The sequence below is a fragment of the Oryza glaberrima genome, chromosome 12, assembly GCF_000147395.1.
Source record: "Oryza glaberrima chromosome 12, OglaRS2, whole genome shotgun sequence".
Lineage (NCBI taxonomy): Eukaryota > Viridiplantae > Streptophyta > Magnoliopsida > Poales > Poaceae > Oryza > Oryza glaberrima.
In genome coordinates, this window is record NC_068337.1 from 8,267,273 (window position 1) to 8,279,876 (window position 12,604).

The window sequence follows — 12,604 nt, forward strand, 5'->3', positions numbered from 1 at the left end:
ATTACATCCTAATGGCGATTCCGGGGTAGTTTAGTCATTTCGCATAGGCTGTAACCGTCATACCTGCCTATAAAAGGAGGAGCTCACTCTCATTTCCAACACACAACTTTGAGTTGAATTACAAGAGGTTCTATTATATCTTTTGTACATTAGAATAAGGTAGAGAGTGAGGGGAAGCTCTTGAGGAGTGTCCGGAAGTTTGGCGCTCATCTGACTTCTACCTTGACGAGTGTAGCTTCCTACGAGGAATTCAGGAGGAGTACCAGAGCTGTCGGTACACTCTGCTCCGGGTTCGGAGAACTTCTTCTATAAAGTAACCATTCGTGTTCCTTTCTTATGTTATTTAGTTACTTAGTCTGAGTAAGATATATTTCCATCTTTACTGGTTCATTATCTAGTTTCCATACTAAGTGCTCTAGTACTAGGACTCCGGATAGAGAAGGAAGTTCCTGCGCAAGTATTAGAGTAGTAATTAATAACTTAGACGTGGTGTCTAGGTTAGAGATTACCTTTATTTGTTGTGTATCCCATGGATTTGTCAGAGGTAGATGGCAGGTGGTGATTGCCCTGAGTCCCGTCCTAGTAATCCTCCACGTTCGGATACATCATAAAGCGATAGCCAGAATCACGCTGGCAGACTAGCAGGGGTCAGTGCCCGAAGCAACAGATAGAAAATTACCTTTGCTTAGCGTAGATAATTAAAGCACATAGAAAGTCCTCTCTACTCTAGCCTGCCTATCATCAGTTGTTGTCTTTGGATAGTCTTAGCCTTAGGTAGATTACACACGTTCTCTGAGTTCGATATCCTTTTGGGGTCACCCGAAGGTGAAGTGCTACAGCGGTATTCCGTGCGCTTGCGGATTTATCTGTGGTCGTAAGAAATACCAACATTCATAACACACGAAAAACACATTTCAAAATTAAACAAACTGTACAGATATACTCGAGTGAATATTTCACGCCATTTTCACGGTCCGCACGATTCACATATAGTATCTTTGGTACCCCCCCCCCCCCCCCCCCCAGCAATGTAGAAGTTGCGTATCACAGAAATATGAGTCGCAAAAAAGTCTGAACATGAACATGATTATTAACTCATTTGAACTTTCCACGTACCCAATCAACTTGATAGTAATTAGTAAAACAGAGTATATTCGAGCTGGGTTGTGAACAGTACAAATACCATATATTCAAACAAGCATTGTGTTATTGAATTCTCATATCTAGAGAGAATTTGACTTAACGAAGCAAGCTGCCAAACCATAAACCAACATAAATATTTATAATATTTTCGTATACTCCGTTACAGATAGCGTTTTAGGAATTCATTAATGCGGGTGTACTGAACATCTGGGTAGAGTAGAGTTGCTTCGGCTCCATTGTCACCAATGTCGAAGTTTGTTAAGCAACCATCGTAGAAAATGTGGTAGAAATGTGTTACTCCCACTTGATGAGCAAAATCCGTATCTGCTTGCATAAAAAACTGGATCTCAATGATAAGTGTCACGCCCAGAATTTCTATCCAAAATTCCAAACGCTTACATGTCTGTTAAACCCTCGTCCAGGAATCAGCCGAGGCACACAATAACAAATTGATAATAGAGTACTCTTAAACAACTAATTCATATTCGTAAAATAATAAATTATTACAGAGGTAGATAGTTCATCTCAAAGAATAAAATTCTACGCAGCGGAAATAAAATAAAATACGGAACAGCGATGGCGACTCCACTCCACAAGCAACTTAACCCGGACCAAGCCTAGTCCTCCCGATCATCACCTTCACTGAAGTACTCCTCCTCTGATGAATGAATATTGCAAGAATGAGCATATGACATACTCAACAAGCTACACAGCAAATATGCAAGTGCACAGGATAATAAAGGATGGTATAGTAAAGCTCATTTGCATAAACAGCATTTAATAAATATTTTAGAGAATAGTAAAACAGTTGAATAATTAAGCAGTATTAAATAAACACTACAAAACACACCCGTGTTGCATAGGCCCAACTTCATCTGAACAACCAACCCCGGTTGTACAAATCAAACCTCCATACCAGGAATATACCATTCCAAACCAGGAGTCAAATTAATCATCATTAATGAATAGTGTGAGACTAATCACGAAAAACATTGTTAAACTCACCCATAACCGCGGGCACGGCTATTCGAATAGTTTTACTCTGATCAGAGGTGTACCACTGTACCCACAAGACACAGCTCCACAACATGTCACCATGCGCCTCAGTACCATCACAGTACCTTGGAAAGTAACTGTGACAATACCCCTCGCACAACACAACTCACCACAGTGCACCGTTCCTGGATTATAATCTCCCCCTCAAAACCAGAGGCAATGGACTCCCCAGCGACCCCCACGGACTTCTCGCCGCTTCATAGTCTGGCACACCATAATGAATCATGCTATACAAAAGATAAAACTGTTGCCCACGCTGGCTTGTGGTTGGCACGGTAAATGTTTCACAACAGTAGCTCGCGAACCGGTCCTTAATTGTCATGAGCACAACCATCAAAACCATATGCTCACAACCCACCTTTAATCGGGTTTTAATTCAATTAATTAACATAACACGATTAACCATCGTGAGCTACCATGAAATATAACCATAATTAATAATGTAATATAATTCATCCCATTAATGAGCTAATGTTTCTAAGCATGGCTAAGCAATTATACATATAGCATCTAGCTGAACCAATCCAATATATAAGGTCCAAGCTAAACAAGTTATAACCCATAGGAAAATAAAGTCATCTTCGGCCATTAATTAATTGGGAAAGGCTCACCATCCGATGACATTCTAAAATAATGCATAAGTTGAAATAAAACATTAGCTTTAAACGGGTTCAACATGCTCAACGGGTTCTTTGGGATCTGTGTGACTTGCCTTGAGCTTCTACAAACACTTCTGAACCTTCCTCAACGAAAACGCCATCCTCCGGAACGTCGGAAACTAAAGTAAATAGACAAAATCAACAAAACAGTACAAAAACAAGCATAAACAGTACATGTGGATATTTTTAACATGTAGATCTTGGTTTTAGAAAAATTTAGCAACTTGAACCACTAGAATCCGAGCTACGATGATTTAGTTATGAATTTCCGAAGTTTAATCGATTTGCATCTGAAAAAGAAAACTAAAAAGAAAAGGAATTATGACGTCATGATGACGTCATCATCGCCGGCATGACGCAAGCAACGGCTCCACCGGCGCTAGAGAGGTCGGCCGGGCTAACTAAGGCCATCTACACGTAGAGGACGACAACGCGAACTCACCGATGCAAGAAAACGCGACGAACGATGAAGAACGGCGGCCGGCGGCGAGGTTCTATGGCGGCGCGGTTCGGGTCGGCGGCGGCGACGGCGCTCCGGCGTCCGGCGACGGCGGCGAGGGGGCGGCCGAGCTTCCCCTCCTCCGTGCGCACCCGACGGCGGCGACGGACGGCAACGGCGACGGCTACCGCGGCGGCGCGGCGCGGCTGGACGGTCGCCGGCGGCGGCGGCGGCTAGGGCAAAGCGGCAGCGGCGCTACGAGCGACGAGGGAACTCGGGAGTTCGGGAAAACGGAAGAGGACTACTAGGGGATGCTATTTATAGACTTAGATTGGAGAGATCGAACTCCAACCGAGAGAAATCAAGCCAGGAAAAACTAGGGTTAGTTTGGAGAGATAAACTCGAAAACGAGTTTGATTCGGATAAAATACAAAGCAATTAGCTCCGATTTTTGGGGGAAAAGATAGAGGACAACAATGGGATAAAAACCCCTTAACCAATCGGACTCGGGGATGACCAGTTTGGGCAAATTCGGCGGGGATGGTGGCGGCTCGGGCACAGCCGGCCGGCTGGAGGTAGGAGGAGGATCCGACATGTGGGCCCCACATGTCGGTGGCCTGAGAGGGGGAGCGGGCCGGCGGCGGCTTGGGCCGGCTCGGGCCGGCTTGGCCTCGCGCGGGGAGAGAGATGTTGGGCCAGAAACGGCCCATCGGCTTAGGGAAGGGTTTTAAAAACTTTTCCAATTAAAATAATTTGTGAAATGATGTTTCATTTATTAAAAATACTTCTCTTGCTCAAATAATTCCCAGAAAAATCTAGAAAATAGAGGAACAAGCAAAGTATTTAATAAAATTTTATCTAGCTCAATTTTATGTTGAAATTTTCCCTAGATTATTAGAGTTTAACTTGAAGGCTTTTAAAATAATTTCTAGAAATGATTTAAAATGTGGATTATTAATTTAGGCGATTTTTAGGGCGTGACAATAAGTTAGGTCAGTAATTGTTTGAAATTTAACCCCTTGAGTAATGATATTAAAAAAGGAACATACCCAAAAGTGTACATTATCAATTTGGTAATCAACCGAAAACAATATGATTGGTGTGGTGCTGAAGTTGTAGATGTATTACTCCAACCCTCAAGAGTACTTAAATTAAGTCTTGGTGTTCATGATTAAATAAATATATACATCGATAAGCAGTTTATTTTTACCTTTCATTGAAGCCAAAAATTCATTACCGTGTATGTGGAATTTGGTAAGACTTTTTCCAGAGAGTTTTCCCCACATTGCGATCAGCTCGTTCTGAGTGAGGCAGTTATCTTGTGGTCTTATGTATATTGTCTTGTTCAAGGTGCGAGGATCATCGATTGATTTGATTGTATATGTTCCCACATCATCTTCATCCACAAAAAGCACTGCATATAACATTGCAGCTTAATTGGTTAGTATAGTTGAAATTCTAAACTGAGTGTAATATTACTAAAGAATGGTTTTCAATGGCCCTAAATTAGTTCTTGTGGTTTCATCAAATAATGAGTAGTGAAAAGGAAGGTGATTAATGTATTATTATTTTGTACATTAAAATATCAATAAATAATATTTTTAAATGAAAAGTCGGTAGATGAAATGAACTTTACGAAGTGGCAACAAAACGTGCAACTAAAAATGGCTGAAAAAGAAAAGGAAATACCAATAATGAAGAATTGAAAACAGGTCATTTGCAGCACAGGATCTGGATCGAATGGGACCACTGACAATGAGAAAAAAAAAGATGGACGTACGCTTGGATCCAAAGATAAATCTCAACTTTCTAAAAAGAGAAGAAAAAGTACAAATCTAACTTTCCATGAGAAAAAGACAAACCATCTCCTAAAAATTAAAGCAATGGTAACACATTTCCATTATGTAAAAAAAAATTAAAGCAATGAAGCAACAGTTTATAGCTAAGTAATTAACTTTTTTACCTTTCACGTTACCATCCCCATACACACCAACTCTCTCTTTGGGAGGGAGGAGAGTTTTCATCTGACAGAGGTTAGGACTGAAGTAAGCTGCAAAGCAATTTGCAGAAACATATGTGCGAGGGATGTTTGCATTCTCAATCGCTCTCTCCATCTTCTCATCAAATGTAACCCTCCAAGGTTCAAGAGCATTCCCCATCCTCGTTGGATCCATGCCGAATTCTGACGGCAGGAAATGCTGCTCGCAGAGAAATATTCACAGTAAATATATGGCAATCTGATATTATCCTCATCCTTTAATGTCTGACCTTTTTTAGTTTAAACATTAAGAAAAAACAAACGGACTAGTTATTTAGGTAAAAAATAATCTTATTGTACTGCTCATTGAAAATGTAATTGAGTCCACTATGGTGCTCTATACTATAAAAGTAGAAATCAATATGATCCATTATCTAATTTGATCGATGTGTTCAGATCTATTTCTACTATCACCCTAATTAACGGTAATAGAAACATGGAGGGACATTATTATAAAAAACGTAATTTAGTTTGTTGATTTCCATGGAATACAAGCAATGCCAATGCAATGGATGACCACATATGGATCTAGACGGGAAAAAAATATAAATGATAAATTAACCCATAATCATTTCTGCTGGTTGTATAATACTATCAATGAAGAACATTGGGTATCGCTCAATTAAATAACTTGTTTTTGTGTCCGTCAGTTGTACTATACAGAAGATAAAACCTTTTACTCATGTCATTCATATTTATTGATATAGCATATCAGAAAATCTCGATCCCCTTTCTACCCGAACGAAGGGGCAATTCCGTCAGGTCAACTCGCATAGAAGGGAAATTCATTTCGAAAATGAGCAAAAGGAGGAAAATAGCAAAGTGGCGAGTGCGGCGCGCTTCATCCTGGCATTTTAGCGAATCCCGTTTTCGGGATGGCATTCCGGCGAAGCCCAGTTTTGAACGTGGCTTAATGTCCATTTTCTCAATTTGTTGGGAGATGCTGCTAACTGGTACCAGGCATGGAAATTGGAAGTAGGGTGGCATGATTGGCCAATGTTTATGGCTGCAGTTATGAGTGAGTTTGAAGTTAATTTGCAAAGTGTGAAGATGGATGAGTTGTTGCTGTTGACACAAACTGGTTCGGTGACTGAATACCGCTCTAAGTTTAATCAGTTGAGGCTTTATGATCCTTTGCTCTATATCACATTTTTTATTCGTCACTCTCTGTTGGGTCTAAAGGATGAACTGAGGTCGGCTGTGCAGGCACAACAGCCTACTACAGTAACTCAAGCTTATTTAGTGGCTCTTGCACATGAATCTGCTCAGAATGGGGCTGGTGTGAAGAGAGGGCCTCTAAGAAAGAGCATTCTGCTGTCAAGAGTTTTGATAAGCCTAAGTTGGCCCCTGGGGAACTTTGGAAGGCTCCTCAAGGAGTATCGCGAGCTCAGGGACTTTGTTTTAAATGTGGAGAGAAATATGTTCCTGGTCATACTTGTGCTAAGACTGACAATGTCCAGTTAAAAGCTATTCAGTTACAGGAGGAGTCTGAGGTATTGTCTGATGCCCTGTTGGATGCTGTCATGACCCTGGATATGTCTGGCACTGAGGTGAATGTATCATTGCATGCTTTAGCTGGGACTTGTCCTTCTAATACTGTTCAGTTGTGTGCTTTGGTTCAAAATCAAGTCATCATTATTCTTGTGGATTCAGGTAGCACTCATAGTTTTATTGATACTGGTTTGTGTCAGCGCTTACAATTGTTGGAATTAATGAATGGGCCTTAGCCCACTTGAAGATTAATTCTTTGGAAAATCACAAAAGCCCACCTCATGGGATGGCATGCATGTGGAGTTTAGTACCACCTTGCTTATTCTAGGAGAGGGGGACCTCCTTAAAAGGGAGGATGCCCTCCTAGCCACTTGAAGCATGTGTGGTGGAGAGAAGAGGGGAAACACACGCGCTCGCCTCGCCTCGCCTCGCCTCGCCTGGGCAGGGCAGGGCAGGCGCGCGTGCACGACGTACGCGTCGAATGGTCGCCTCCTTTTGCAGTTTTGTTTTGCTACAAATTCGGATTCGTTTTTGTTTCGGAAACGTTCAAATTCGGTGCGTGCAAACAGCGTGGAGTCCGGATAAGTTACGCGCGACTTATCCGGTTCGGTTACGCGCAGTAGAGATCGTGCGGGCGCCCTGATCGAGCGACCCTTCTCTATATAAATCGACCTGCCGTCTTCACGGAACACACGCGAAATCAATCTAGGGTTTGCCTCCTACTCTGTACTGCACCGTCGCTCGTAGACTACTCCATCTCGCTCACCGGCGTGCACCGGCGATTGGGAGAGCAGGTCTCCGGAACCTCTGCCTTCGACGTCATGCACCGGGAGAAGGTGGCAATAAGGTTTTTGGGAAGCGCTTCGCGCGACTGCTCCCTGTTCGTTCGCGACGGCTCGCCTTCCTCTTCGCTCGCGTGTTTCGTGCCTTCGTAGACGCCTGTGAAAAGTTTCGACCAAGCAGCCGGTCTTTCTGTCACCTCGGTACGTGTTCAATATGTTGCGCATATTTGATCTATTCATGTTATACTATGTAGCTTACATGTGTAGATCTAATGATGCGTTCATGCTAGTTTTCATCTGTAATGTCATGATTTATTTATGGAATAGATTAAATCATTATATGCCTATAATCTCAACAATCCAAAAACCTTTTTATAGGCACTGTGATTTTACTATGGCTGGTTTTGCCGATGCACTGAGGCCGGATAAATTTACCGGTGTGCATTTTAAGAGATGGCAGATCAGGGTCACTCTGTGGCTGACAGCTATGAAATGCTTCTGGGTGAGTACTGGCAAACCTGAAGGAGTTCTTACTGCTGAACAGCAGAAGCAATTCGAGGAAGCCACTACTCTCTTTGTGGGATGCATTCTTAGCGTTCTTGGCGATCGTCTGGTCGAGGTGTATATGCATATGACCGACGCTAAGGAGTTGTGGGATGCACTGAATACTAAATTCGGTGCTACTGATGCTAGCAATGATCTGTATATCATGGAGCAGTTTCATGACTACAAGATGGCTGACAACCGTTCTGTAGTCGAACAGGCTCATGAGATACAAACCATGGCTAAGGAACTCGAACTCCTTAAGTGTGTCTTACCCGACAAATTTGTGGCCGGGTGCATTATTGCGAAATTACCTCCATCTTGGAGAAGTTTCGGTACTGCACTCAAACACAAGAGACAGGAATACTCCGTTGAGGGGTTGATAGCGTCTCTTGATGTTGAGGAGAAAGCTCGGGAAAAGGATGCCGCGTCTAAGGGCGATGGTGGGCAGTCCAGTGCCAATGTTGTGCACAAGGCCCAGAACAAGAGCAAGGGAAAATACAAAGCTCAGCAGACCACCAACTTCAAGAAGCAGAAGAAGAACAACAACAATCCTAATCAGGATGAGAGGACTTGCTTTGTGTGTGGCCAAGTTGGTCATCTGGCTAGGAAGTGTCCACAGCGCAAGGGGATGAAGGCACCTGCAGGGCAGACTTCTAAGTCTGCTAATGTGACTATTGGCAACACTAGAGATGGAAGCGGGTATGGTAATCTACCTACTGTTTTTTCAGTTAATCAGTCTACTAATTGGTGGGTTGACACTGGGGCCAATGTACATGTTTGTGCTGACATCTCATTGTTTTCTTCTTATCAGGTCACACGGGGTTCCACCGTCCTAATGGGGAATGGGTCACATGCTTCTCTTCATGGTGTTGGCACGGTAGATCTGAAGTTTACTTCGGGAAAGATCGTGCAGCTGAAGAACGTGCAGCATGTCCCTTCTATCGACAGGAATCTTGTTAGTGGCTCCCGTCTGACTAGAGACGGATTTAAGTTGGTTTTTGAGTCTAATAAAGTAGTCGTGTCTAAACATGGATATTTTATTGGTAAAGGTTATGAGTGCGGAGGCCTGTTCCGCTTTTCCCTTTCTGATTTCTGCAATAAGTCTGTGAACCATATTTGTGGCAGTGTGGATGATGAGGCTAATGTTTGGCACTCACGTTTATGTCATATTAATTTTGGCTTGATGTCTCGGCTTTCCAGCATGTGTTTAATTCCTAAGTTTTCCATTGTCAAAGGTTCTAAGTGCCATAGTTGTGTGCAATCGAAGCAACCTCGCAAGCCTCACAATGCTGTCGAGGAGAGAAACTTGGCACTACTAGAACTCCTACATTCAAATCTTTGTGAAATGAATGGGGTGTTGACGAAGGGTGGAAAACGATATTTCATGACGTTGATTGATGATGCTACTAAATTTTGCTATGTGTATTTGTTGAAAACGAAAGACGAGGCTCTAGACTATTTTAAAATTTATAAGGCAGAAGTTGAAAATCAACTTGACAGAAAGATAAAAAGGCTTAGGTCTGATCGTGGTGGAGAGTTTTTCTCGAACGAGTTTGACTTATTCTGTGAGGAACATGGCATCATACATGAGAGGACGCCTCCCTATTCTCCCGAGTCTAATGGGATTGCTGAAAGGAAAAACCGCACACTGACTGACTTGGTGAATGCCATGTTGGACACCACGGGACTGCCTAAGGCATGGTGGGGGGAGGCATTGTTGACCTCAAATCATGTGTTAAACAGAGTTCCTAACAGAAATAAGGACAAAACACCATATGAGATATGGATTGGGAGAAAACCATCACTTTCTTATTTGCGCACATGGGGGTGCTTGGCGAAAGTCAATGTACCAATAACGAAAAAGCGCAAACTTGGACCCAAGACTGTGGACTGTGTCTTTCTGGGATATGCTCATCATAGCATTGCCTATAGATTTTTAATAGTTAAATCCGAGGTACCGGACATGCATGTTGGTACAATTATGGAATCTCGTGATGCTACCTTCTTTGAGAGCTTTTTCCCAATGAAGGATACACATAGTGGTTCGAACCAACCCTCTGAAATAATTCCCAGTTCAATCACACCACCAGAACAAACTGAACATACACATGAACATGTCTCTGAGGAGGATGTCAGTGAAGCTCCTCGAAGGAGTAAGAGACAAAGGACGGCTAACTCTTTTGGTGATGATTTCACTGTGTACCTCATGGATGACACTCCTAAGTCAATTTCAGAAGCATATGCATCTCCTGATGCAGACTACTGGAAGGAGGCTGTCCGTAGTGAAATGGATTCCATTATCGCTAACGGGACTTGGGAGGTGACAGAGCGACCCTATGGGTGTAAACCTGTGGGGTGCAAGTGGGTGTTCAAGAAGAAGCTTAGGCCTGACGGTACTATTGAAAAGTACAAGGCTCGGCTTGTTGCTAAGGGCTATACTCAGAAAGAAGGCGAAGATTTCTTTGACACTTACTCACCTGTTGCTAGATTGACCACAATTCGTGTGCTACTTTCCCTAGCAGCCTCACATGGTCTTCTCGTTCATCAAATGGACGTTAAGACAGCTTTTCTTAATGGAGAGCTGGATGAGGAGATCTATATGGATCAACCTGATGGGTTTGTAGTTGAAGGTCAAGAAGGCAAAGTGTGCAAATTGTTGAAGTCTTTGTATGGTCTGAAACAAGCTCCTAAGCAATGGCACGAGAAATTTGACAAAACATTGACATCTGCAGGCTTTGCAGTCAATGAGGCAGATAAATGTGTGTACTATCGCCATGGTGGGGGTGAGGGAGTTATTTTGTGCTTGTATGTTGACGACATACTGATATTTGGGACAAACCTTGAAGTGATAAATGAGGTTAAATTATTCTTGTCTCAAAATTTTGATATGAAGGATTTGGGAGTAGCTGATGTTATCTTAAACATTAAGTTAATTAGAGGTGAGAATGGGATTACACTCTTGCAGTCTCATTATGTGGAGAAGATTTTGAATCGCTTTGGCTACATTGATAGTAAGCCTTCTCCAACACCTTATGATCCTAGCTTGTTGCTTCGCAAGAACAAGAGAATTGCTAGGAATCAACTGGAATACTCCCAAATCATTGGCTCGTTGATGTACCTGGCTAGTGCAACTAGGCCTGATATCTCCTTTGCTGTGAGCAAGTTGAGCCGATTTACCTCTAATCCAGGAAATGATCACTGGCGTGCGCTTGAGCGAGTAATGCGCTATCTGAAAGGTACTGTGGAATTGGGGCTTCACTATACTGGGTATCCTGCGGTACTGGAGGGTTATAGTGATTCTAACTGGATCTCCGATGTGGATGAGATCAAAGCCACTAGTGGATATATCTTCACACTGGGTGGTGGTGCTGTTTCATGGAGGTCTTGCAAACAAACCATTTTGACGAGGTCAACTATGGAAGCAGAGCTGACAGCACTGGATACTGCTACTGTTGAGGCAGAATGGCTGCGTGATCTATTAATGGATCTGCCTATTGTTGAAAAACCGGTGCCGGCTATACTTATGAACTGTGACAATCAAACGGTAATTGTCAAAGTGAATAGTTCTAAGGATAATATGAAATCGTCTAGACATGTGAAAAGACGATTGAAGTCTGTCAGGAAATTAAGAAACTCCGGAGTTATAACGTTGGATTACATCCAAACAGCGAGAAACCTGGCAGATCCCTTCACGAAGGGACTATCACGAAATGTGATAGACAATGCATCGAAGGAGATGGATTTGAGACCTATGTGAGTTATACTATGGTGGTAACCCAGTCTATGTGATCGGAGATCCCGTGAATTAGATCCTGGGAAGAACAAATCATTAGTAAACTAGAGGAGAGTACCAATATATACCCTCTCCAAGTGAAGATGCATGTACTCTCGTGAGCTGCAAGGCAGGTTGGCTATGCCTTAATGAGTTCTGTTGGCTTTAATTAGCGAAGATGTTGTCCTGCAGAGCATTCTTGAAAGAACTCACCTTTGTGAGCTTAACTGTTGGTCGCAGTCTATGAAGATTTTGGGTGAATCTTCTAGGAAGCTTACTAAAGACCTAGGAGTATGACTTATACGCTCCACCCGAGGGGTAGTCTACAGACGGTCTAGTACCAGATAAGACTTTGAGTGAAACTTGCTTGCACAAGACTTGCAATTCAAGGCGTAGTCCATTGTTCAAGTTGTGAGTAAGTGTAGCTTGGAGTTCTAGGTGGATGTTCAACCTTAATCGGTCTCCATCGAACCGCTGGTATATAAACAGTACATTGGAAAAGGCAAATCTCAGTGGGATTTTGAGATTTGGTGGGGGATTGTTGGAATTAATGAATGGGCCTTAGCCCACTTGAAGATTAATTCTTTGGAAAATCACAAAAGCCCACCTCATGGGATGGCATGCATGTGGAGTTTAGTACCACCTTGCTTATTCTAGGAGAGGGGGACCTCCTTAAAA

At 42.7% G+C, this 12,604-nt stretch overlaps 1 protein-coding gene across 1 annotated transcript; it reads right to left on the reverse strand.

Annotated features, from left to right (window-relative positions):
* Nucleotides 1-1,303: 1,303 nt before the first annotated feature.
* On the reverse strand, nt 1,304-5,486 carry LOC127756791 (isoflavone reductase homolog). The gene is made up of 3 exons (XM_052282164.1): nt 5,261-5,486; nt 4,508-4,711; nt 1,304-1,467 (listed from the first exon to the last, which is right to left on the reverse strand). Exons 1-3 carry the CDS (start codon nt 5,469-5,471, stop codon nt 1,304-1,306), a joined length of 579 nt encoding a protein of 192 aa, XP_052138124.1. The 5' UTR covers nt 5,472-5,486.
* Between the last annotated feature and the right edge of the window lie 7,118 nt (nt 5,487-12,604).

Bases quoted from the DNA above. Each gene is read 5' to 3' on its own strand.
- LOC127756791 (XM_052282164.1), bottom strand. From the start codon at position 5,471: ATGGATCCAACGAGGATGGGGAATGCTCTTGAACCTTGGAGGGTTACA. The intron at 4,712-5,260 runs GTAAAAAAGTTA...TGTTATATGCAG, and splicing joins TGGGGATGGTAACGTGAAAG to TGCTTTTTGTGGATGAAGAT. The intron at 1,468-4,507 runs GTAAAAATAAAC...TTATGCAAGCAG, and splicing joins ATTTTTGGCTTCAATGAAAG to ATACGGATTTTGCTCATCAA.